Source organism: Eumetopias jubatus, unplaced genomic scaffold (genome assembly GCF_037043125.1).
Source record: "Eumetopias jubatus isolate StellerSeaLion01/CBP00866 unplaced genomic scaffold, mEumJub1_p1.0 scaffold_11, whole genome shotgun sequence".
In the NCBI taxonomy this organism is placed as follows: Eukaryota; Metazoa; Chordata; class Mammalia; order Carnivora; family Otariidae; genus Eumetopias; species Eumetopias jubatus.
The window spans coordinates 11,628,673-11,654,920 of NW_028274817.1; the positions used below are offsets into that span (position 1 = coordinate 11,628,673).

The 26,248-nt window shown below is 43.1% G+C and overlaps 1 protein-coding gene across 1 annotated transcript in view; it reads right to left on the reverse strand.

The window, feature by feature from the left end:
• F9 (coagulation factor IX) overlaps nt 1-25,917 on the reverse strand; it is a 30,813-nt gene extending 4,896 nt beyond the window's left edge. The window contains exons 1-6 of the mRNA XM_028123825.2: nt 25,830-25,917; nt 20,499-20,662; nt 20,276-20,300; nt 16,252-16,365; nt 8,472-8,600; nt 6,057-6,253 (exon numbers count right to left, since the gene is read on the reverse strand). Of these exons, the coding sequence (XP_027979626.1) occupies nt 6,057-6,253; nt 8,472-8,600; nt 16,252-16,365; nt 20,276-20,300; nt 20,499-20,662; nt 25,830-25,917 (717 nt within the window). The remainder of the gene's footprint in view (nt 1-6,056; nt 6,254-8,471; nt 8,601-16,251; nt 16,366-20,275; nt 20,301-20,498; nt 20,663-25,829) is intronic.
• Between the last annotated feature and the right edge of the window lie 331 nt (nt 25,918-26,248).

The following is a 26,248-nucleotide window of genomic DNA, read 5'->3' on the forward strand; positions in this document are numbered from 1 at the left end:
CAGTCCCTGATTGGTATTAGAAATTTTAGCAAACATCTTTGCCAATAAAACGCCCTAAAATATATTTGCATTTAAAGATATTACAAATGACTAGATTTTGGAATGTTTGCTTGGCTACCACAGGATCACAGCTATCTAAATATGAGCTATTTGGAGATGAGCTGTCTGCTTGGCCAAGGACAAGTTCTTGTAAGACATCACTTTGGAAAATGAAGGGAAAAATGGGAAAGCATATGTTCTGAGCAAGGCATCCAAGTTCTGATCCGTCAACCCTTTTCATGTTTGTCCTATCTTAATAGGAGCCTGTTTTCTCTCTTTCAGACACATACACAGATGCACACCAAACACACCCACATCCATCTAGAAAATACACACTCACATATCTCTTCTGATGCTCTTCATTGAGAATGCCAGCCCCGAGTAATAGCTGTCGCCCTGTTATTCTCTTCCTAACCTTTAACTTGAATCTGGCCTTTCCCTGTGATTTTCAATAAACTCTTCTCTCTACGTAGCCACCTCCAGCTTTCCAATAACATTTTTTTCTGGTTTGCACACTCATTCTCTCAGATAGAAAGTACAACCATTTCTGCAGGATGTACAGCCTGTTATGCCCACAGGTGTGATTCGCCCAGCCATTGGCCCGACTTCATTTTTCCGGGCACAGAGGGGATGGTCATTCTCTTTTTCATTTTCAGATTTTAACGGTTAACTAAACTCGTCATTGAAAGAGCTTTCACCGGGGTGCCTGGGTGGCTCAGTCCTTAAGCGTCTGCTTTTGGCTCAGGTCATGATCCCAGGGTCCTGGGATCGAGCCCCGCATCGGGCTCCCTGCTCCGTGGGAAGCCTGCTTCTCCCTCTCCTACTCCCCCTGCTGGTGTTCCCTCTCTCGCTGTGTCTCTCAAATAAATAAATAAAATCTTATTTTAAAAAAGAAATAGCTTTCACCAATCCATCTTAGAGAATAATAATCTAAATGTTCTGTCCAAAGTAGTTTTGTGGGGCCAGGTGAGATTACATATGTCATGTTTTTATTTCTCTTAATTGAAAGTTTATCATTTGAGGGTTACTTTTTCCAGGTAAAGACGTGTCAATAGTCTTAGGCCCATCATATAGAATCTTTCTCCCAATCCCCCCCTTTCCAATAAAAAGAAAGAAAAAGTTCTGATTCATACATATGGTAACTGTATGCTATCTGCCATAGGGATGTGTCTTAACCTGATGGAAAGGATTGGGTGTGTGTAAGTAGCTGTGCAGGTCAAGAGCTCAGGTAACCTTAAGGATAGCTTCAGGCCAAAGCTGAGGAAAGCTGAGACTGGGGAAAGTGCTGAGATGTTTTAAAGATTTTTTAGGCCAAGAACAGAATAAGGAATAGACAGACTGCTTCTCAAGACATTTTGCTGGTTAAAACATTTGAATATTGTCAGTTGTATACGATACAAACTAATATAAAGGTTAAAGAAAGCTTAACCACTTGGCTTCCATTGTATTCCATTTCTTCAATCTGGTAGAATGATCTTCAAATTATTAAATGTACAATAACTATGGCTAATACAGAGCTGAGGCCCATGATGAAACAGAAAATAGAAAGACCAGGTAGTTCACATTCAAAGCCAGACACCTCCAAACCCAAAACAGAAGAGGCTGGAGGAGCTCTTGGGGCAAGTTTGTGCATGCCCAGAATTATTGGCTGACAAGGTCAAGGGCAAGGGACCAAAACTAAAAGCTTTAGAAAGCCAAAACATGGGGTTGTTTTCTCAAATTTCTCTTTTAAGCTGTTGATGAAGGTGGTCTTGTAGTATAGGTGTTTTGATTTCCCTTTTTTCTCTAATATTCAAAGGTTTTCATGGCTTCCCTATGTACCTGTATGAAATTTGAGTCTTGTTTTTGTTTCCCACTCTAAGGATAATAGTGACTCTAGGAACTATCCTTTCTGTTCCTGTGTAGTGCACTTCACCCTCCAGCTTCCTCTCCTGGCTCCTGGAGTATCCCTGCAGAGTCCCTGCCCCCCCTCTCCCTGAGCTCTCCAGAGGCTCTGAGCCCTCCGGCGCCATCTGGAGGGAAAATGAAGGAACTTGGCCTCACGCCCGCCCCGCCTCCCCTCCACCGCAGGGAGGTTAGAGGTCAGGCAAGTCCGCCAGCGCCTTTGACCTTAGGTATGTGTGTGTGGGGGGGGGCGGGGGGGAGTGGGGCTGGCCCCACGGCTGGAAGCGAAGGGGGTTATGGGAACCCCCCCGGGGCAGGGGGCAGGCCCAGTGCGGCTTCGCCTCCAGCCCGGAAGCTGAAGGGAAAGCCCTCGAATAAGGTAAGGACTGAACATGGCCACGGCCACGCTTGAGCTAGGGGCAAGGTGAACCTCACCTCTTAGGTTCTCAACCTGGATGGGGTGGCAGAGGTCCCCTAGCCTGCTCTACTCTCCCACCAGACGAACCAAGGCCCTCGATGCTCTCTCCACGTCTTTATCAGGCCGGTGCTGTCCCCAGCTCTTCACCTTAACAGTTCAACAAACATGGGTTCAACCAAAGTTGCCTTCCAAAGCTGCCCAGCCCACCTCACCGACACTGTGGTTGGGGAGGGCTTTCTTAACCGGGGCCAGAATCTGCTTGCCTGCCTCTAACTTTCACCCATAAACCCTCAAAGGAAAAGTCGCCTTCTCCCTTCCTCTGTGGCCGCTTACCTCTTGCAAACAGCTAACTTAGCCCTTTTCTGCTAAACCTTTCCAGCTTGACGCCGTTCATTACTCCAGAGGAAAGTGACCCCCCTGCGTTCTTTTTGTGCGATTTGTTCACCCAAGTGGTCGCTTCGTCCCCCGCCCCCCACCCTTTTAGGAGGCATGGGAATTGGGAATCCTTTCTGGGTGATATCACTAAACTGTTTCATATTTCTGAGCCATAGATGTACTATTTTGGCCATGGAAGCCCCAGCTGTTGCTTGCTTTCTCTTGATGCCTTGGCTGCAGCAGGTGTATTGCAGTGTTGCCTGCAATCAAATCAAGTATTTCCACCTTGCAGATTAGCGGGGATGTGGAGCTGGCTCACCCACAGATGAGAGACTCTGGTTTGTTTCATTTCCTGTTTCGTCTTTGAAAGTGACTTTTGGTACATTCAGTTTATCTCTTATTTTTGAAAACCAGTAACCTTTTGTGAGAAAGTGGATGGAGGTGGGTGTGGAGAGACTGCTCTTGGGTGAGAAGGAAACAGTGCAGAAGCATGACAGGGTCTTTCTCAAGAGCTCTAGGAGCTCAGCTCTTCGCCCTTGATAAAGACTAAAACTTAGGGTTTTGTGCCTATACAGTCAGTAATCCTACTTCATATGGACGAAATAGGGAGTGAACATATGCTTGAGTGGTCTTGAACATTCCAAATGATCTTAGCTAGGCTTGATGGGAAAGAGGCAACAAGTATACTATGTAAGTGTGCAGTGAGGATGACATCACAAGATTTGAAATGATGTGTATCATTTGTATCTTCTTCCTTAGCAGTACAACTGCAACCATCACCTAATAGTTTCTTCTATTTAAAAGAAAAAAAATAGCTTGCTAGAGTTACTAAAATTTCTATTAGGAAAGACTTGCATTGTTAAAACTTTGGCCAGCATCTGGCTTAAAGGGGGTGGGTGGAGAATGGAGAGATTATGTGACTAAATTGAGACTTTTACCCCCCATCAGCCCTTATTTAAGTGTGTTTGCCAATTTCATTTCTGGGTTGACAAGGGAACAATGCTGAGCCCACAATGTGTGCATCTTGGGATATTTTTTTAATGCTGGAGTGTTTTTGTTTTTGTTTTTGTTTTTAAAGAAAAGTCATCTTTTAGCTAATAAAACACCCCTGGGTTTATGGATCCTCCACTCTAGGGACTGCTTTATGTCCCACAACCCTAAGGAAGATAATTATTATAAAGTAGGATCTTTTGTTCCAACCACCTACCCATGGAAGCTGGATACATAATGAAGGAGAATGCACAAGAACACAAATAGTAAAATTAGATAGAATTAGATACATGGATGTTAAATAGAATGAAAGCATAATTAGAGTGGCTGGATCCAGTTGCGATTGTTCAAGGAAAGATCAGTGGAGAAGATCATTCTTATTGAAGAGTCATGAAGGAGAATAGAGATGTGGATGAGTGAAGGAAGAGGTCATGGTGAATGAGGGAAGCGGTGCTGGTAGGATGCCTAAATAGGGCATAGAGGGGTTATCAAGGAACACACAGTGTATTTTAGTGGCTGTAAGATCAAGTCCAACACATATTCTTAAAAGCAAAGCCAAGGTGGGGCTCAGTCCGTTAGGCGTCTGCCTTTGGCTAGGGTCGTGATGCCACGGTCCTGGGATCGAACCCCTTTTCAGGCTCCCTGCTTAATGGGGAGTCTGCTTCTCCCTCTCCTTCTGCCCTGCCCCCCTGACTTGTGCTCTCTCTCTTTCTCAAATACATAAAATCATAAAAAAAAAAGCAAAGCCAAGGTAAAAGAACAGAAAATATAGTCTTGGTTGTGAAGGCCTACCCCCCCTTCAGTACAGTTCTCTACAATGTGCCAATCCCTACCTCCCAGGCAAAAGTTCAATATCCTGAATAGATACATAGAATCCTGAATAGATACATAGTTTCAGAGAATTTCAGTGGTGTTGCACCTGGGACATTTACCTGATCCTGGCTTAAATTGTCACTGGTTTGGTGATTGAAAAGTCTTTGAAGTTACTGGTCCCTGATGGCAAAAATTCAGACCTCAGTAGAGAAAATATTTTGGAGTGAAGTATTTTGAAATAGCCACAAAATCATATGACTGTGGCCACTAGGGAGTTTTGAGTTAGACTAAACTATTATAAGCACTGTCCAAGAGAACTTTCTGCAATGATGGCTATGTTCTGTATCTGTGCTGTCCAGTACCATGGTCACCAACCATATGTGGCTATTGTGCACTTGAAATGTGGCAGGTGTGCCTGAGATGAGTTTTTAATTGTACTTAATGGCAGTTATTTAGATTTAAATAGCTACATGTGGTTAGTAGGTACGTTACTGGACAGCACCACTTTATATAAGGACCAGCCTGGCTCCTGGCCTCTGGGGCCCACTTCTCGCAGCTGGAATCACAGACTTTAGCTGTAGGGTCAATGACAAGTTTTGCTACAAACCTAGTTCTTGGTAGTTGCCTTGGAAATGTGCACAGGTGATTCTCATGTGGGTTGTCTGAAGATCACATCTGGAGAAATGTGGGTCTAGGTACCATGAGTTTACTGTTTGGTGTTTGGTTCCTTTGGTTTCAAAATGTAGTATGCATCAAAATCACCCGAAGGGCTTGTTAACTAGCACTCAAGTTGCTGTCCCCCCAGAGACTGTGTTTCAGTACCCTTCAGTGGGGTATGGCAGGAAAATTTGCATTGCTAACAAGTTTTCAGGTGATTCTGTTGCTAGCACACTTTGAGCCTTGGACCAAGCCCCTATTTCAGACTCTAGTTCTAGTAACCCGGTTCTTGCTTTACTCCTTCCTACGTGAGTCCTTTTAAAAATCCCTTCAAGGGCACCTGGGTGGCTCAGTCAGTTAAGTGTCTACCTTTGGCTCAGGTCATGATCCCAGGGTTCTGGGATCGAGTCCCACATGAAGCTCCCTGCTCAGTGGGGAGTCTGCTTCTCCCTCTACCCTTCCCCCCTGCTCGTGACCTGTCTCTCTCACTCTCTCAAATAAATTAAAAAAAAAATCCCTTCAAAATAATCCAGTTTCTCTGGACCTAGACTTTCTTTCACCAGTTCTCCCATGAGCTGAAGTAGTACCCTGAACCCCAGTACCTGTGACCTCACTTCCAGACCTCCCAGTTTCATGTCTGGACTCCTGCTATGCTTTCCTTGGTGTCAAACTCTTCTTGACCTTGTATGGTAGCTGTCCCTGGACTTCTCTTTCACTAGCTCCCCACCACTGAGGGCTTCTTCATATTGCTTAGTGTTGAAACTTGCCTAAACACTTCCCCCGCTGCAGTAGGCCTGTCTGGTGCCCTCGCCTCAGCCCCCACCTGGCCTGTCCCTTGCCCTCTGGGCTCCAGTTTTGACACACCATTAATATAGAGTACCTGCCAAGGGAATTGACCTGGTTTGGCATCTTTTCCACCAACAATTCGAGTAAGGTCGTTGAGAGGTTGGGTGAGGTTCTCGAAATTTTTTTCCACTTCAGTGGAATTTTCATAGTCCATATTGGAAAAAAAAGTTTCAGCACGGGTGCGTGTCGTAGAAACGTGCGGGACAGAGACTCTTCCACATGGAAATGGCACTAGAAACATGGGAAAAAAATTTAGTATTCTGATATTTCTCATTGGCAAGCAGAGTGTGTATTACAGAAATCGAGGATGAGGCCTGTCCTTATCACTTCTGAGAAGCAGGCCCATCAATATTTTAAAAATGCAATCAATGAATATAGTCTCAAACTAAAAGGTTAATTGCATTATTTTCATGGAAAGTTTTCAAACCCTTCATGAAAAAAACATTTGGCTCAGGAATCCATCATCTTTACAGAAATAGAATAGGTGTTCCAGAATCAAATTTTGTAAGAGTTTTATAAAGTCTAATGACTTTTTTTTTTTCCTTTACTGAAAAGTCTTACTCCTAAGTACTGTCCCTAAATGGGATTCTGATGACTGGTGCCCTGTAACTTTAGAATTAGGAAAATGGGACTTCTGCTGCTTATTGTGAACCAGGCTTTGTTTAGTAGACTAGAATGCCTTCTAGACACCAAGGTGGATTTTGGGATATGCTGGGAAGAAATTATGATTTAATTATTTAATTTGGTTAAGTATTAACCAAATAAATTACTGGGGCACCTGGCTGGCTCAGTTGGAAGAGCACGTGACTCTTGATGTTGGGGTCATGAGCTTGAGCCTCATGTTGGGTGTAGAGATGACTTAAACTTAAAAAAAAAAAAACCCTTTAACCAAAGAAATTACTAATATGATTATCATAGCCACATCTGCCTGGGAACTGGCCACCTTTTTACCTTGGGTCAGTTTATTTCCTAAAGACAAGAAATCATCTCCTGATATACTGGGGACAACCAGAACGGAAATTTGTAGTCAAGCAAAGTCACCTTACATTTCATTTTCATTTCTCACTTTCCTTCTAACCACATTCCTTATAACAGACATTTCTATAGCAACCAGCTGCAGCAAACTATCATGAAGACAGCATGTGGTTGGGAAAACAGGAAATTAGTTCAAAATACTTATGTATAAATATATATCATCAACAATGGCTAGAGAAAAAGGACCATTACTATTGAAAGGCAGGAAAGCTTATTTTAGGTTTGACCTACTTACTCTGCTAAGGATAAGGCTATATTCAAATATAACAGTTAATGGCTCAAGGTGGTTCTCAGTTCTTTTTTTTTTTTTTTTTTCTTCTAACATAGAAGGGCTTATAAGGGTTTAGCTACTCTGCCATCTGTCTATGCTGGAAGTCAGATTCTGAAGGTTCAAACATACAGATCTTCTTCTCCGGAGCTGGGCTAGCTGTGAAGCAGTGCATGTGAAGAACTGGGCAGAGGGATGGATGGGTAGGTCCCTGAAGCATTAGAGACTCTTCATTTTAGTTGCAACAGTATGTATACTCTTGGCGTCTGGCCCTTTCTTTCATTTCCTCTGCCGGGTGCTTTGGTGAGATAGGTATCAAACCCCGTTAACAGAGGAATGGTGCATGATTTAATGTATCAATTTAATACCAGGCTTTGAAAATGCAAAAGAAATGATACCTAGTTTGCTTCAAAAAGGCCCCTCATTTATCAAATATAATTGATCCTGTGGAGCCTACTTTTTTTTTTTTTATCAAAGTTTCTATGGCTTTCATTTCAGAGAAGAGCAATATGAGTGTGGAGTGGAGATGTTCTGAAAGCACTGTCAACATGGTGGCCTGGTTGACATGACTGGGAAACATTGTTTTGTCCACAGCTGTACAGACTGACTGTGTTGGTCAGCCTGGCACAACTTGAAAGAGATGGTTGTTGGAACTCTTCGGATGCCAAGCGTGTAAACTCAGCCCGAGACCCAAGGATAGGAAATAACCTTCTCAGAGTAAGCCAGCCACACCCTGACGGAATCAGTCTTAACATTCACCATTCCATGTACTAGAAGCCTATCAGTCAGTTATGTATCTTGTATGGCCTGCGATTACTACAGCAATTTGACTCGATAAATTACAGATATACAGAAATCACACAAATTGATTGCTTCGTGATCTAAAAGTCAGAAAAAAAATGGACATGGAAAAGAATTCAGACTGAGGACAGTTGCAGAATTTCTATTTAAAATGACGATGCCATTTGGAAAGTTGTCCAATTCAAGCTACTAATCTTTTCTATGATCTCAAAAGGAAGTAGAAACAAATAGGGATTATAAAAGTATGTATGTAGTCTAGTTAAAATGCCCTGAAGGTTCAAATATAGATTTGGAGGATGGATCTCCCCAGGTTAAAAGAAAAAAGCAACTTATTTAGATTTTGACCTGCTGGTTCACAGGACCTTTGGTCTCCCGCAAGTTGGTACCCCGTGGTACAGGAGCAAACCACCTTGTTACCAGCGCCCAATTTACAAAACTGCTTGCATCTGCCATTCTTAATGTTGCACGTTACATCTGAAAGAGAGCAAAATCAACAGCAATAGCATCATTTCACATGCATTTCTCAGGAGTACATAAAACCACTGACTCATGGATAGGTCAAATATAAGCAGGGGGCATTCATGGAGAGAAGCTTGGGAGCCTCGAGCTAAGAGTAGAAGGAAAGATAAAATTCTTAATAAGGCATACAAATGGCAGCAATATATTTGATTTGGGGCATAAACTGAAGGTTTGGGTGTTCTACTTTCACTAAATCTTAGACTGCAATTTTAAGAAGCTGTTTATTAAAGGATAATATATATTCAGAGAAGTCCCTCAAAACTTCAGGGTGAATTTTCACAAAGTGTGTGCACCTGTTTAAACACTAAAGCGATCAATGCATGGGCCATTATCCACATCCCAGAGGCTCTCTGCATGCCCCCTTCCACCACTACACCGGTCCTCCTTTCCAAAGTTGCCATCCATTACCAGATTCTAAGAGGGAATTTTGCCTGTTAATGAACTTTATGTAAATAGAAGCTCACAATATGCACTCCTCTGTGTCTTTCATGTAACACTTTGTGAGATTCATCCATGTTATTTGTACAGCAGTGGTTCATTTGCATGCTGAGTAGTATTCTGTTGTGTAAATGTTACTGTTTTATCCATTTTATTGCTGATGAATATTTGAGTTGACTTTCCAGTTTTTGGCTCTTAGGTGTAATACTGTAATGAACATTCCTAATACATATCTTTTGGTAATATATGCATGAATCCTGGGTATATACTTAGGAGTGCAATTGTTGGATCATATGTTCAGGTTTAGTAGATACTGCCAAGTAGTTTTCTGACATAATTGTACAAATTTAAATTCCCAGCATCGGTGTGTGAGGGTTCCAGTTCTTGGACATATGTACTGCTGGTTTCTTCTCCCACTCTGACTTGCCTTTTTGTCCTAAAATAGTGTATTTTGCTGAATAGACGTTCATAGGTTTTTTTTTTAATGTTTTATTTATTTATTTTTGAAGATTTTTATTTATTTATTTGAGAGAGAGAGCACAAGCCGGGGAGCGGCAGAGGGAGAAGGAGAAGCAGGCTTCCCAGGGAGCCTGATGCGGGGCTCGATCCCAGGACCCTGAGATCATGACCTGAGCTGAAGGCAGACACTTAATGATCTGAGCCACTCAGGCGCCCCCATAGTTTTTTTTTTTTTTAAGATTTGTTTATTTATTTTAGAGAGTGGGGGGGTGCAGAAGGAGAGAAAGAATCTCAAACAGACTTCCTGCTGAGTTTGGAGCCTGATGCAGGGCTTGATCTCATGACCCCAAGATCATGACCTGAGCTGAAATCAAGAGTTAACTGCCTGAGCCACCCAGGTGCCCCACTGAAGTTCATAGCTTTAGTGTAATCCAATTTATCTAAGCACACTTGAAGCTGGCTGAGGTGGGTATATATCAGCACAAGAGAATGAAATCAGGTCCTTTAAGGTGGCTAAATGCCAAAGATATGATGTGTAGGCACTGATGAGCATTCTAGTGACCCACATTTTCTTTACTTTCCTATGCAGTCTCCCTTATTAATATGAGGTGGTGTTCTTTGTGTCTTGTAATTCTTTTTGTCTTGGATTCTATTTTGCCTGATATTAAGATTGCTTCACCAGTTTCTTTTCGTTAGCATTTCCCTGGAAATATTTTTACATCCATTTAGTTTAGCCTCCTGGTGTAATTTTATTCTAGGTGTCTTTTTTGGTCAACAGCATACAATTAGATTTTTAACTCCAGACTGAAAATTGCCATTAACCCCAATTCACATTAACTCCGACTTCTGTTAGAATTCTGTTAGAATGGCAAAAATGGACAAGGCAAGAAACAACAAATGCTGGAGAGGGTGTGGAGAAAGGGGAACCCTCTGACACTGTTGGTGGGAATGCAAGTTGGTACAGCCACTTTGGAAAACGGTGTGCAGGTGCCTCAAAAAGTTGAAAATAGAGCTACCCTACGACCCAGCAATTGCACTCCTGGGTATTTACCCCAAAGACACAGATGCAGTGACAAGAAGGGCCACATGCACCCCAATGTTCATAGCACCAATGTCCACAATAGCCAAACTGTGGAAAGAGCCGAGATGCCCTTCAACAGATGAATGGATAAAGAAGATGTGGTCCATAAATACAATGGAATATGACTCAGCCATCGGAAAGGATGAATACCCAACTTTTACATCCACATGGATGGGACTGGAGGAGACGATGCTAAGGGAAACAAGTCAAGCAGAGAAAGTCAATTACCATACGGTTTCACTTATTTGTGGAACATAAGGAACAGCAGGGAGGACATTAGGAGAAGGAAGGGAGAAATGAAGGGGGTGGAAATCGGAGGGGGAGATGAACCATGAGAGACGATGGACTCTGAGAAACAAACTGAGGGTTCTAGAGGGGAGGGGGGTGGGGGGATGGGTTAGCCCGGTGATGGGCATTAAGGAGGGCACGTACTGCATGGAGCACTGGGTGTTATAAGCAAACAATGAATCGTGGATCACCGCATTCAAAAACTAATGATGTATGGTGATTAACATAACATAATAAAATAAAATTTAAAAAAACCTCTGACTTCTGATATATTTGGTTTATTCCTGCCATCTTATTTTGTATTTTTTAATTACCGTGTTTTCCCTTTGTTTCTCCTATGCAGTCTCAATAGCAGGAAGTAGCGTGGTTCAGGGCTGGCTAGCTGAGACCTGCTGCATTAAGAGAAACAGGCTCTGCCCTTGGGCTTATTTCTGTCTCTGGAGCAGCGCAGGAACACAATGGGTAGGAGATGCCTTCCCCCGTACCTAGCTGTTCAACAACAGTACCACTTTCAAGAGAAACGCTCACTTGTTGGTGTAGTAAGAACACAGAAAGTTTGAAAAAGAATGACTATATTAGACACCTGCTATGTGCCACTTTAGTTCCTCTCAGCCCCACGTCTGTCTTTGCCAGTGCTGTGGTCATCCGCCGCTCTGCAGCGCCTTCTGACCTCATACAGGTGCAGCCTTGAATTGCCTTGGCTCGCATCCACACCATGTGCCTCTCCCTTCTTACCTTGGCACTTCCCTGTTGACGCTGAGGCATGGGATCCCTCATCACCTGGGCGGGTCCCCCCAGTGAGTACAACCTGGAGATGCGGGGGAGTTAAGGGCCCCTTGGCTAAACTTCTGACTACTGGGAGACAGATGCTGCTAGACAAATTCTTTCATCACTTCTCCCCTCCCAGATGGACTGTTTTGAAGTCAGTTCCTCTGGCTCCATGGAAAATAGTCCCAGGAGATCCAGTGATCAGTTGCAGATGAGGAGAGATGACTCTCTCTAGGATCCGTTCTCCTTTCCTCACTGCCTCACGCCCCTGTCCCTTACTTTTGCTCCCCAGGATTGCACACCCTAATAAATAAGCTCGAGTCACAGACTTGGGGAATCCAGGCTAACAGAGTGACTATATGGGTTTGGAGTATATTATGGATTGTTGAGTGTCGGATCTCACTTTTCAAATTCCATTTTACATAGGCTCGCATAGGTTAATGTAATCATTTGCTCATGTTCCTTCCTGCCACTTCAGGAATTAAGGGGAAGCAAATCAACTGTTGCCACGTAGGTAAAGGAACCCACCTGAGCTTTAATCTGTGCTGCCAATAATCTAAGTGCGTGAGCCAAAAAAGATGGCACTTGGTCCTTCATATTTATTTTTAAAAGACCTTTCTCCTTACTCATGGTGATTACATCCCTGGCTCTTTTCATGTTTTTGGCTATCATTTTGTTGTTACAAAGCAATACTAAAGTGTTCAGCCAACTCAAATACCACCTGTAGAAAGTGTTCAGTCAATATGAGATTGTGGTCAGTTCACAGAGGTAGGTGGTAGGTGCAGCCTGGTGTGGTTCAGGGCATGTACGACGGGAATGAATAAACTCGGGGTGGTTTTCCCAATTCTGATTCTGTGTCCTTGGCTTAAGTTACTAGACCTGTCCGCCATTTTCCTCATTTGCCGTCTTTCTTCATGACTTGTGTTGTGTGTGCAGTGGGAAATATTGCTGTCTAATCAGCAGTCTTTTGCTCTCAGAGAAAGGACTCAAGATTCTGGAAATAGAATAGTAGCACAAGGAGTTCCAGTGGGGAGGTCTCTGGTCCAGGATCTAAGGAACAGTCACTATGGGACTCATTCATCAGTGCTTTATTGAGCATTTAGATGTCCAGCGCTGTGTTGGGTATGGGTTCTCCCTGGTCCCGAGGCTGGTCTCTGTGCCTAGAGTATCTGTTGAGCCTCTCAAAGCATCTGTTCTTTTTCCCCTTCGTATTTGCCCAAACACCTCTTTCTAATTCTGCCCCTGCCTACTACCAAAGTTATCCTGTTCTGCTTTATTTTACTCTGTCTTCATGTTCCCTCATATATTCTCTGATGTGAAAACTAAAGCTCAGACAAAAGATGTTCTATTTAACAAGCTTACCATAGAATATACTGGTATTCAGCTAAACTCAAGATATTTTCTTTCTCCAATCCACTGAAATACTCAGTAAATAAGAGCGTGGTGTCTACAACATGTCAGCAAAGTGTAAAAAGTGTTTATGTGCTTGTGATGTTTTTCTCTCCCTCCTGTCTTACTGTGGGTAGATGTCTTTTGTACTCTTCAAAGGGGAATGACCCAAGTTCTTACAGACCTTGATCTCTCTGGAAAGGCCTCAGATGTGATGTGTAAATGGGGACCTATAGCGGTCATTATTCTAACCATGGGGGCACAGTAGCCAATTCATTGTTATTCTTTTAACTAGAAAGCACGCCCTGAATGTTTGTACCTCTTTCTCCCAGAGAGGAGCCTGATGAACAAGGGAAGAGGCAAATGACAAGATCTTTACAATGGAAATCTACCCCCCCACCACCACATACTTTTTTTTCTAAGACAAGGGTGAGGCAAGAAATTTGGGCCTCCAATGCTCTGTAAACCGTGCTGCCTAGCAGGCTTTGAGGTCAGTCTGTAGATCGGTTTGAAGCAACAGCTTAAATGGGAGTTTGTATATGCTTCTGTTTTCCTCTAGTGTCTGAGATAAAAAAGATTTTTGGGAGAATTCCCACTTTGTCTCTGAACTCAGTGCACCAAGAGGATTTTTCTTGACCTTGATCAGGTAGGCCAGGGGAGATCGATGCTCCCTAGAGGCCAGATATGGTAGTAGACGAAGTTGCAACTGCAGAGCCTTTCCCAAACCAATGTGTGTGGGGCCTGAGGCCTGAGGAGGTGGCCAGTATAGACGGCCCTTCTGCTGTGTGGCCCACAGCCTCACGTGGGTAGCAAACCCTGTTACAGAAGTCCTGTGCTTATACTTACATTCCTCAGTGTAACTCTCCTCCATTAAAGTGTCTTCATTTTAAACTAAAGACATTTAGGAATATTTAATGCAAAACATTATTTTTTAAAAAATTGCTCCTAATTTTATTTTATTTATTTCTTTTTTTTTTAAAGTAAGCTCTGCACCCAATGTGGGGCTTGAACTCACGAGCCCGAAATCAAGAGTCGTGTGCTCTACCGACTAAGCCCACCAGGCACCTCGCTAAATACTATTTTCAATTATACTCTACTACAATGTGCTCTTCATTTTGAACTGAGACTAATTGAGTTATTCGTTCCCTCAGCTCCAAGGCTATATTATTTAAGCTGCTGATGAGTAACTACTCCACAGATTTCCGTAGGTTTCCATAATAGCAGGATCAGGTTTGTATACGGAAATCTGAATTTGAAATTAGAAACTTTCAGATGAAAGTAACACTGCAGAGATCTTGAGCAAGTTACCACAACCACAGGAAAGGTAACCCAGGCATTGGTTTGCCCCCATGCTGGGAAATTTGAAGGGATGGGAGGTACCCCGAGCCAGGGGTATCAGATCCTCGACCTGCATCCATTCTTTTCTTTATTTTTAAATGTTTTTGCCCTGCCACCTTTTCCTTTTGTTATCTTCTATTCTTTTTAAAAATCTTTTAGCTCTTAAAGGTAGATGATCTGTGGAGTTCTCTTTAGTACTGAAAAGATTTCTGAACAACATTACAGGTGACTTTTTTTTTTTTTTCCTTTCTCTGTAGGACAACCGCAGCTGCTGAGTTTCATTTTGTTTTATGTCTTTTTCATCTGTGTGTCAGGTGGATTGTGAGAAAGTCTTAATAGAGTCCTGCCAATTTTCTACTCTTTGCCCTTAGTCAGGTAGCCTGTGCTGTTGAATTCTTTCCCTAGGATTGCATCTCCATTCTTCTGGAGTTTCAGAGGAGAGAGAGAATCTGTCATTAGCATGGTGTGCCTTTCACAACCGCAATACCAGTAATCTTGCATCCAGAGATAATAAGCAAGTAGGAGAAGGACTTGGGGATTTACTGCTCCAGTTGCCAAAATCCCGGGGGCGGCGAATAGGCTATAAGGAGAAAAGATGGACAGTGCTCCTAGATTTGCTATGCAACTCTTTCAATGTGATCCATATAGTCAAATTCAGGAGTGAGCTCCGATTTTTGTCAACAAATTTAACACGTGAAGTGGTTCGTATGTGCAGAGAAGTGGCTATTTTATGGAGAATTGGCCTTGCCATATCTCAGTTCTATATTTCATGGACTTCCACTGCCTATGTTGATAACGATTTAGTCACGAGTTCAATTTTATGGGTTCAGTTTTCTTTGCATTTTGTGGATAGGAGAAGGGTGGGTTTTGGTCAGACAAAGTGAAGTTCAAGTTCTAGCTCAACCATTTACTGCCTCTGTGATTTTGAGCTGTCTGAGCTATAGTGTCCTCATCTGCACAGAATGGGGATAATAATGGTACTGAGGGCATATGGTTGTATTGAGGATTAATAAGTGAGGGGAGCATCATTACCACTTAATATTAGCGACCAAATATTATTATTGCTCTTACTGTAGTTTCTTGAACTCATCCAAGAAACTAGGACTACAGACCCAATGAATGTTTATAAGCTTTGAAAAGTATATGCTTTACACAATGGAATATTATCAGCCTTTTTAAAAAAGGAAATCCTGTCTTAGGCAACAACACAGATGAACCTGGAGTACATTATGCTAAATGAAATGAGCCAGTCACAGAAGGACAAATACTGAATGATTCTACTTATTTGAGGTGTCTAAAATAGGCAGACACATAGAAACAGAGAATACAATTGTGTTTGCCAGGGGCCGAGGGAAGGGGAAATGGGGGAGCTGCTGTTCAGTGGGTATAAAGTTTCAGTTACGCAAGATGAGGGAGTTCTAGAGATGTGCTGAACAACACAGTGCCTAGAGTGAACAGTACTGTATTGTACACTTCAAAATTTGTTAAGACTATTGGTCTCCTGGGACACGTGGGTGGCTCAGTCAGTGAAGCGTCTGCCTTCTGCTCAGGTCGTGATCTCAGGGTCCCGGGATCAAACCCCGCATCGGGCTCCCTGCTCCTCGGGGAGCCCGCTTCTCCCTCTCCCTCTGCCCCTCCCCTTGCTTGTGCTCTCCCTCTCTCTCTCTCAAGTAAATAAAATAAAATCTTTAAAAAAAGGGTATAGATCTCCTGTTAAGTGTTCTTTACCATGATAAGAATATGTTTTTAAGAGAAAATTATGATACATAAATATTGCATTTTCTAGTTTCATCTGGTTCCACAGGGAAGCGTGGAACCACGAGTAATCAAAAAATAGTTACTTACCTAATTCACAGTTCTTTCCTTCAAATCCAGCTTGACACCAACATTCATAGGAATTAATATCATCTTTGCATATGCCGCCATTTAAACAGGGATTGGACTCACATTGATCTCCATCTTTGAGATAGGTTAAGAAAGTTGAATTAGCAAATAAACTGCTTAGAATGCCTCCGTGCACAGACTCATGGGGAGGGGAGCCTGATTTTAGGGTCAAAACTGCTGCTGCTGCTGCTGCTTATGGGATGCCCCCTGTCCTCCTGAGTTTCTAAGAACAACCCAAGCAAAGGTTCTTAGGCTACTACAGTCCTAGGAAGAGGGAGAAGAATGTCGGAGGTTAGAAATGGACTATCTGAGCATAGGGGGAGAAGGGTTTTCATTCCTTTCTTCGAGAATGAGGACAAGTTAGCTCTGAATCAAACCCCGTCCCTTCAACAATTGGTATCTCTGTCATACAGGCCTGTCGTGGCAGGTCTTACAGAACATGCTGAGCTGGAGAGCAGACGGGACTTCTACTCAGAGCCCTGGCAGCCTCGGCTTGGAGCAAATGCATCTACTTCTTTCTGGTATCATTTAACTTCTTCAAGTATAGTATGCAGTGATGGTTCAAAACAATGGAAGAGATGCCAGAAGCATCTCTCCCTGCTGAAAGGTATTCTGCTGAGTTAGGTCCCAAATGGTCTAGGTAAAGTGAGAAGCCACTTTTCTTTTTTAAATTTTTTTTTAAAGTTTTAGTTTTTTAAAAATTTTTAGGTTTTTTTTTAAGTGTTAATTTTAATTCCTGCTTGTCGACATAGTGTTATATTAGTTTCAGATAAGACACTGCTTCTCCCACAAAGAATCAAAAATGAAAATGTTCTGAAGATTTGCGTTATTTATGTATAGGTCCGCTGTGTTTCCTCTCTACCTTTCCTGAAGTTTGGACATTCATGGAGTTCTTGAGAGCCTTAGAAGACACCTGGGGTAGGAAACCAGGAGGAAGGAATAGGCAAGTGGGGAAGGGTCGGGATAAGAAGGGAGCCTTTGAGTCTGGTTTCTGAAAGCTCTTGCTCGATCCATACTGCTAAGGAAGCCTCGGGAGAAAGGGGGGAATAGAACCACAAGGGAGATGGGTACACACCTTGAACTAAGAGAAACAGCTCTGAAGAAAAAAAATAAGAGCTAGGTCGGCCAGAGTAAGAGGTAAAGATGACCTAAGAATGAAAGAAAGAGAAAGGGGGCGATGAAAGAGAAATTTCTAATTCTTGGTCCAACTTTGGAGCAACCCCCCCCCCCCACCATCTAGTGTGTAGGTTGCTTGCCCCGGGGGGAGGGGCAGCTCATCTGTCATGCTCTTGGTCAGGAGTTCCAATCCAGCTCCCATGGACTAAGGGCTCCTATCCCTTTCTCAGACATAGTCCCTCCCTGGAAAATCTGCTTGCTGTAAAGATTAGACCTTGTCGCCTCTGCCCCATGATCCAGTGTGCTTTTGCACGGATAGTTCAATTTGTTCCAATTCTATGAAAACAAAATACGTTATCTCTGGCTTATTATTATTGATGTTCAAACTGGTCTAAAAAACGAGCTACATTTGCACTTTATATTATAGACCAACGGATCTGAATTATTTAGGATGTTTCACTGAAAGGGTCTGGGCTTGCAGCCAGCTACACAGCAACTCATTTGCTGAGACATATCTTTAAAGTGAGTGTCATTTTATCCTGCCTTTAGTCCTCCTTTGGGTGCTTGTCTGTGTGTACTTTGGGCTCAGGCAAAGCCACAGACAGTAGGGGTCAAAGACAACAAGGGACAAGACCTTGACAAGTAAGAGATTCCACTGAAGGCTCCTAGGTGGTTGTTTAATGAGTAACTGCATGTAGATCTGAAGGTCAGGAGGGGGTGATCATGAGAGCAAGGCCTGGCTTGTTAGAGAAGTTGGGTTCTCTTCTGGGCTCTGCGACTCCCCAACTGGATGACCTCTGGCAAGTCTTTTAGCCTCCCTAAGCCTCAGTGTCCTCTGTAAACTGAGGTTAACAATGCTTTGCTCACTGGGTTGGTGTGTGGATTAAATATGACAGGCACTCTGTAAACTGTAAAGTGCTTGACGGATGCTAGCTAGCTCTTGTGCTTGGGCGATCTTTCTTCTTCCACCAGGCTGTTGATAGTAGAAGATAAGGCAGGCGTGAGGGGCTTGCGCCCTGCAGTATGTGAAAGCCCACAGGGTAAGAAATAGCATCGGCTATTTTGGGGTGGTTAGGAATCTCGGCTGCAACTGAAAAGAGGCAGGGAGTTATTTTCTTTTTGCTTTTTTGTTCTTGTTTTTGGTGGATGAAGCAGTAGTGACAGAATCATGCCCCCGAGGTTTCCGAGCTATCTTTACCCTGGATACAGTAAACAACGTGGCCTTTGACCCAGAAGGCAGGGCTCAGCTTCAAAATATGGTGCTTAAGAGGTTCTGACCAACCCCTGCTGGGGAGTGGGGTGGGCAAACGAAGAGGTCATGGGAGTTTAAATACAGCTGGGATTTTTTTGGGGGGGGGATGGGGAAGTAGAAATTGATTTGCTTTAAAAATCTATCACAAGGGGCACCTGGCTGGCTCAAGTCGGTGGAGTGTGTGATTTTTGATCTTGGGGCTGTGGTTTTGAGCTCCATGTTGGGGGTAGAGATTACTTAAAAAGAAAATCTTAAAAAAAAAATCACAAGATTTCAAGTTTTAAATATAATGGAAATAAAGAATAAAAAGACTCATTTGGACTAACGGCAGGGGAACACCTGAGTAGAGAATTGGCTTGGTAGTCTTCATTACTAACAGCAAGGAAAGGCCGAGAAAGTCAGTGTTAATGGAGTGGACCTCATCCTCCCTCAGGAGTTAAAAACAAAAGTGGGGAAATTGAGTTACTAGAGTATGAACGAGTTCCAGAATACCAAGTGGAACATAGCACTGGATCTCCACTTGCTGGAACTCAGTGAATTTGCTGTCTAGGTTCTGTCCGTGTGGATGGTCTTAGATAAGTCAACCTCTGGAATGTATGCTGCCTCAAAATCCTGCTGCTGGATTTTAAGTTAGTTTTAAAGCTCGGTTGTCATGGAAGTTTTGACTTTTCCTCCTTTTGGTCAGTTCATTCAACAAATATTTATTCAGTGCTTCTGTACCAGATAGTGTTCAAGGTACCAGGAATACATCAATAAACAAAACACTTGAACACCCCTGCCAATGTGAAGCTTGCATTCTAATGAGGTGGGGAAAATAGATAATAAATAGTAGAAGTAAGAACATTCATTATATGTTCCCTCAGATGGTGAAAAGTGCTGTGAAAAATAGGAGAGGAGGCTGTGGTATCTAGGTGATGGGGTTATAGGGAGGCAGGTTGAAGTACTAACAGATGGTCAAGGTAGGTAGGCTTCATCGCGATGGTGACATTTGGGTGAAGAGCTGAAGGAGGGGAGGGAGCGAGCCCAGGGGAACCTGGCAGAGGAGCAGTCCACGTTCAAGGAACAGTCAGGTTAGAGACCAGAGCGGAAGCATGCCTAGAGTGTGCTGGGAGCAGCAGGGAGGCCAAGATGGCTACCCCTCTCCTCCCCCCAAACCTCCCCACCCCGACATGTGAGGAGGAGAGCAGGAGAGGAGGGTCTGAGGGCCAGTGGAAAGGGAGGGCTGGGACGATCATGGAGGGCCTTGTAGGCCATCATAAGGAGGACTTCTAAGCAATAAACATCTAAGTCAGTCAGCGTTTTTCACATTCTCTGCGGAAGACTGCAAACTCTCACTCAGTGCCCAGGGGCAGTCATCTTAGTTTCTTCCTTCCAGCTGCCTGGAGTACAACAATGTCTTGTTGAAGCCCTAGGGAAGAGTAAGCTTATCTGCTAGCTCATGCCCGCCCCCCCCCCCCCCCCCCCCCCCCGGCATAAACCTGTCGTATATCACCATTCAGTCTTGGGTAAAAGAGTCAGACCCTTTTGACAGCGTTTAATATATTGTCTGTTTACACAGAGAAATGATACATAATTCTCAGATGTTTCCTATACCAGCTAGAGGAAAAAATTGCTTACCAACGTATTGCTTCCAAAATTCAGTCTATAAAGAAAAAGAGGACAAGTTAGTGGTAGTACTCAAAATATTTTGGATTCGAGTCTTCCCCTTTTATAACTTTTATAATACATATATATGGGTAGACATTTTAAAATTCCAAAGAGAAGTTTCTTTCTTTTTTTTTCTTTTTTCGTTTTCTGTACTTTGCTCTGCATCTGAAGAATATTATGTGGAGATACTCACGGTTTTTTCAGTGTTTTCAAAAACTTCTCGGGCTTCTTCAAAACTACACTTTTCTTCCATACATTCTCTCTCAAGGTTACCTTGAACAAACTCTTCCAGTTTACCTGAATTATACCTCTTTGGCCGATTCAGAATTTTGGTGGCATTTTTGCGATCAAGAAAAACTGAAATTCAAAAGAACAATTCTTTAGCTTTAGGAAAAAGAAAACATCATGAAAATTAAATACATCTCTTAAGAAAGGCTTTGTTTTTAATTCAAGTAATCCCAAAGCCAATTTATCTTTGGGGCATGGAACCAAAATCTGTGATGTCCTCATGGTACTACTGTATACACATGGAGATTTAGGAATTAAAATTCAATTTGGCTTTTAGTCAAGAGAGTTCCAGTGATGAAAGGTCAGATTTTCAATCATATTTGAATTTACTTTGGATGAAAGAGAAAGTTCTCAAATAAGCAGTTAAGTTCACACTTTGTCATCATCTGAAAATAGCTAATTGCAGATCCTTGCAAGGTGATCCATCACCCTGGCTGGGCTGCATTCTCGGGATGCGGTTGCCCAAATGACTTTGCAACAAATTTCTCTTGGAAGAACAGAAGCCTAATTGTGGTCCAGCTGCAAATGCAACCCCAGTGTCTCTCACTAGATGTTAAAGAAAAACCACTGCATTAATTTGTTTATTTTCAGATTCACAGTACCTTCGGTTGGCATGTGTTAAGGGAATTCCAGTGACCTAAGTCTTTCTCTGGGATTCAGGATGTGACTGACTTTAGCTGTGACAGCCTAGCCTTTAGGGACACTCCTGAACTCTGGAGGATTGGGGTCTCTAACCTAATTCTCTCCTTCCCTCCCTCTCTCCCCACATTCAAATCTCACTGTCTCTCTCTCTGCCTCTCTCTCTCTGTGTCTCTGTGTCTGTCTCTCTAGGTAGATATTGAAAACATATCTATATCTATAATTAATAACAGGAACTCAAGAAGTTGCTGGAGTTGTTCCTTTCTTCAGGGGACTATCTGATATGATCTGAACAGGACCAGGAGCTTATAAGATGAACTTTCCAGGCATTTTGGGACTGCTTTCTCATAAATTCCAAAAAAAAAAAAAAGAAGAAGAAGAAGAAAGAAGGAAGAAGAAGAGGAGCTAAACTGTATTCCCTTATTTTCATTGCAGCTGTTCACTTTATGGAGACTTCGGGTCCCCTGACAACCTCACTTTTCTCTTGCTCTGCGAGTCCCCTTGGACTTCACATTTTTTCGGAACTTAGCTTAGACTTCTTCTCTTCAACTCTTGCCAACTTTCTCAAATCCCTCACTCCTTCCTCTGTGCTGCAATACCCTGCAGTGCCAAGCGCTAGATGAATGCGGCCATCTGCCTGTCTTCCCTCTTGGGGCCACTGAGCACTGTGGGAGAAAACCACCGAGCTGCAGATGGATGCCACCACCTGGTGATGCCTCCCAGCCGCCCCGCCAGGCCCTCCTCTCTGCTTGGCCCTGGGCACCCCGACGGTAGCATTTATGTCCGCCCCCAATTACAGTGGGGCTGAGTGGAAAAACAGGGGTTTGCAGTCAGATCAGACACACCTGGACTTGAACCACATATTTACCACCTGTTGGCTGTGAGACGTTAGGCAAGTGACAAAAATCTCTGAAGCTTAACTTAGTCAAATGCAAAATGGGTATACCAGTGGTATAATAAGAATATCTACCTCACAGTGTTTTTGACAGGATCCGTGAGATAATACGTGTACACAGTACGTGGTGTACGTGGGTTCTCTCTCTCTCTCTCTCTCTCTCTCTCTGATCCTCTCATGCTGGCCTGCCTTTCCGTTTTTCAATTCCTTCTAGTGCCTTAATGCACTTTTCTCTGGCTCTTTCCCTTCTTTACTCCCATCCATATAATGAAATGACTATTGTCAGGATCAGCAATGACTTCCTAAAGGATAATTATGAGTTTATGTACTTCTTGACCGCTCTGAAACATTTCTAATGCTTGATCTCTCTCTCTCTCTCTCTCTCTCTCTCTCTCTCTCTCTCTCTCTCTCTCTCTCTCTCTCCCCAGGGTACTCTTTCCATGAAGTCACTCTACTGGCTCTTCTCTTTGCTCTAACTCTTGTTATTCATCCACCACTTGAATCAATGCATTCCCCTTTGGCTGCCTGCCCCTTCAACGTTCAGAGTTCTCTCAGGTTACTGCCTTAGCCTGGTCATGCCATATGTCTTTACCGCAGGGCCGGGACTAGGGTGAAGTAAACAAGGCATCTAGGGCACAACATGTAAGGAGACCCTGTCTCTCAGTGTGCACATGCAAGTACAGTTACACTCTATGTATGTACCTTGCTTACCTCCCCCTAGGCTGGCCCTCACTCTCTCAACACCAGTTTCTTTTCCTTTTTTCTTTCCTTCCCTTCCCTTCCCTTCCCTTTTCTTTTCTTTCTTTCTGTTAGTCTTCTGAGCACTTGCTACAGCTGGGCCCTATGTCAGCCGCCACATTATCCATGCTCACTCCCGGGACCCTCACACACACCATCGGAACTGCTCTTTCTCCGACAGTGGGGGTTCCAAATATCTACCTTCTGGTCAGATCTATCTTCTGAATTCCAGATCCTCTTTCCAGCTCCCTAACTCTACATTGTCCTGCGACGAATCAGAGCCGGTGTTTATCTAATGCTTCGGAAGGGCTGGACCCTGTGCTCATTGCTTTGGGGCCATTATTTCATTCCATCCTCACAGTAGTCCCACGAGATAGGTACTGTCATCTCATTGTAAGTGAGAGGAATGGAGCTTCGGAGAGGTGAAGTCACTTGGCCCAGGGAGCATACTAAAGTGTCAGAGCCAGGATTTCGGGGCATTGGCAGTCAGACTGCACAGCCCATTCTCGAAGGTACGATGCTGTGTCCTGTAATCATGTCAGATGCCCAAGACCACCCTCCACGCTTCTCTGAACCGGTTCCCCTTCCACACCCAGACGGTGATGGGGGGGGCGGTTAAAGAGTACACGTATCAGGATGCGCACTGAGTAATGTATACAATTGTTGGGTCACTATATTGTGTACCCGAAACTCATATAACAGTGTATGCTACCCATACTGGAATCGAAATAAAAAACTTAGTAAGAAAAAAAAATAGTAAAAAAAAGAATGTTGCCAGACTGAGCATTCTAGATCAGCCATCAGCATTATTCACGTTTACACTTCTGATGACCCAGTAATTGGGTTCTGGTGTCCAACCTCCTTCATTTCAGAGTTTCATTATCTGATGACCTGACCCTGTCTAGCTCTCCTACCTCACTTGTCATATTTAATATTCAAAACCTACTGAGTTCCTGAAAGACCTCACATTCTTTGTGGATCTGGATCTTTGCACACATGTGATTCTATGTGCAATGCCCTAGATCAGACATTTAAGGAGAGTGAACCTACTCATCTTTTAAGACCCATCTTTTAAGATACTGTCTGTCTGTCAAGTGTTTTCCCAGTTAACATATTCCTTTCTGTATGGTCTTTTAGCACCTGGCACACATTTTGTCACCTTACATTGAAATCTCTCACTTGACTTCGTGGGGCTTTAGGTCAAAGAGGGAGTCTGGATTATCCCCGTGCCCCTGATACCTCACCCCGGTACCTGGCACCATGTTAGTCACTCAGTTTTGTGACGTTTTGTAAAGTGTACGGACCGAAGCTGTCTTTCATTCGTTCATTTCATGCATTCATTCTGAACGAAAGACACCTTCAGCCCATGCGCCTTATAAAACTGAATTGGTTTCACAGAACAGTTTTGATTTCAAAATTCTAAACAGATGCAAATAATACCTAAGGGCCGCGGTCATGAAAATGTAACATCTCTGTAAGTCATTCACAGAAACAGCTTTTCGAAGCCAGTGACAGTTTAAGAGCAGAAGAGAGTCATGCATCAGTGCTGCCGTCCTGAGGGAAATCTCCTGGCTCTCTCCTCAAGGGCCTGTTATCTCCGACTACAAGGACTCCAGAATCACACTGCCTTTCTCCTCACTATTGTCTGAGGGTCATATATTTAGTCTCTCTTTGGGTTTATCTCTTCTAGTCCCTCCCCCTGCCCCTCCCCACCACCATACCTCTCCTTTTTTCCAACATCTGAGGTCTTCAAGGGAGAAGTAGCCCTCTTGAAACGTCCATTATCTCAGCACTTATCTTGAAGGAGGGACTTGGATCTTTTGTCCTCCTAGATCTCACACTGATGAGATATGTGTAAAGACTTAGCTTTATGTCCTACTTGGTGAATTTTCCGGCTAAATTTCTTTATTTCTTCACTCTACCCACTTGGCTAGTTTGATTTAACCTTTGCGTGCTCGGATCATCATTCCTGCATTTCAGTCTGACATCATGTCTGGAGAGGGAAACACAGGGCCAGTCTGCTTTCCAGGGACCCTTAGGGTTGGCACCCCTGATCCTGGCACTGTCAGCTACTAGATTTGATTAGAGTAGGTTGACAAGTAAGGGTGATAAATGTTTCCTGTGAGAACACACTGTCTGCCTAAATGGGGTAATTTCTTCCCTGTGTGCCTTCCTTTGGGAAATGCATAAAGTCACTGAAGTTGTGAAAAAACCAAGTGATATACATTGCATTAACTAAGTTCCTACTCCTTATGTCAGTTCTTGGACTTGTTTTGCTCAAGTGAGTATTGGGTTTCCCCATGTATTAACTCTGCGATGTTTAGAATCAGAGACAAAATAATTTTTCCTAATTCATGAAAAACTTTAGGGATAAGTAACAACTTAGTAATGAAAAGTTTGTTGTAAGTAAAACTTAAAATTGTAGGTGTATGATTTTAGGGATGTTTAAAATTAGAGGCTTGCCTCATTATGTAGTTCTAAAATTTTGAAACACGTCAGATACCTTAAAACCCAACTTTGTGTGTAAATAAAGCCATTGTTTGTAGCTTTAATGTGACACATCCCATTTTGATCTCAAAATGGTGAGTTAAAAAAAAAAAACCAAAATGACAGGGTTAATGTCTTCTTCACAGTCTGCTGTTTCCTGGTTAAAACATTTTCCCACTCTTACTTTTCTTTAACCAAGGAGGTGACTGTTTTCTAAGCAGAATTACATTGTCAAATCACAAGCCTACCAGTGTCCATTAAAAATAAAAGTACCGTAAGCATTGTAGATCTATTTAGTTTTAACAATTAAGAAGACACAGCTACCAGAGAACGAGTACTTAGCAACCCACATGCTGACAACGAGAATCTTAAACGTTGCTGTCAAATCCTATAATCGTTATTTAGTGAAGATAGCTCCAGACATTTCTATATCTAAAAGACAAGCATACTCAATGTATCTTTAAAAAGGAAACAAACCTGTACATTCAGCACTGAGTAGATATCCTAAAAGGCAGATGGTGATGAGGCCCAGTGATTCTGCCATGATCCTATTCAGGCACTGCATAACCTTTGCTGACGAATTGTGCAAGTAGCAAGGTTGACCAATTGTTCCAAAGTACAAGCCGAGCTGTATTTACTTCTGGGAAACAATGTCCATCTCCCTCAGTGGGTCTTTGGGCTATTTCCAATGGCCTCTTGGGTGAAGTGAAGAGTATAGGCAGTGTTCATCTTTCAACTTCACCTCTGATTCCCTGGGCTTCTGCCACTGTGGCTGATGGGAGGCTGAAGCAGGGAGCAACACATCAGAACAGGGGGAGGTATAATGGCAGTTGCTGTGGCAGCAAAATTCATCAGTGAGATCCATCTTTATCCTTGTCAGGGAGCACTAATGTCAT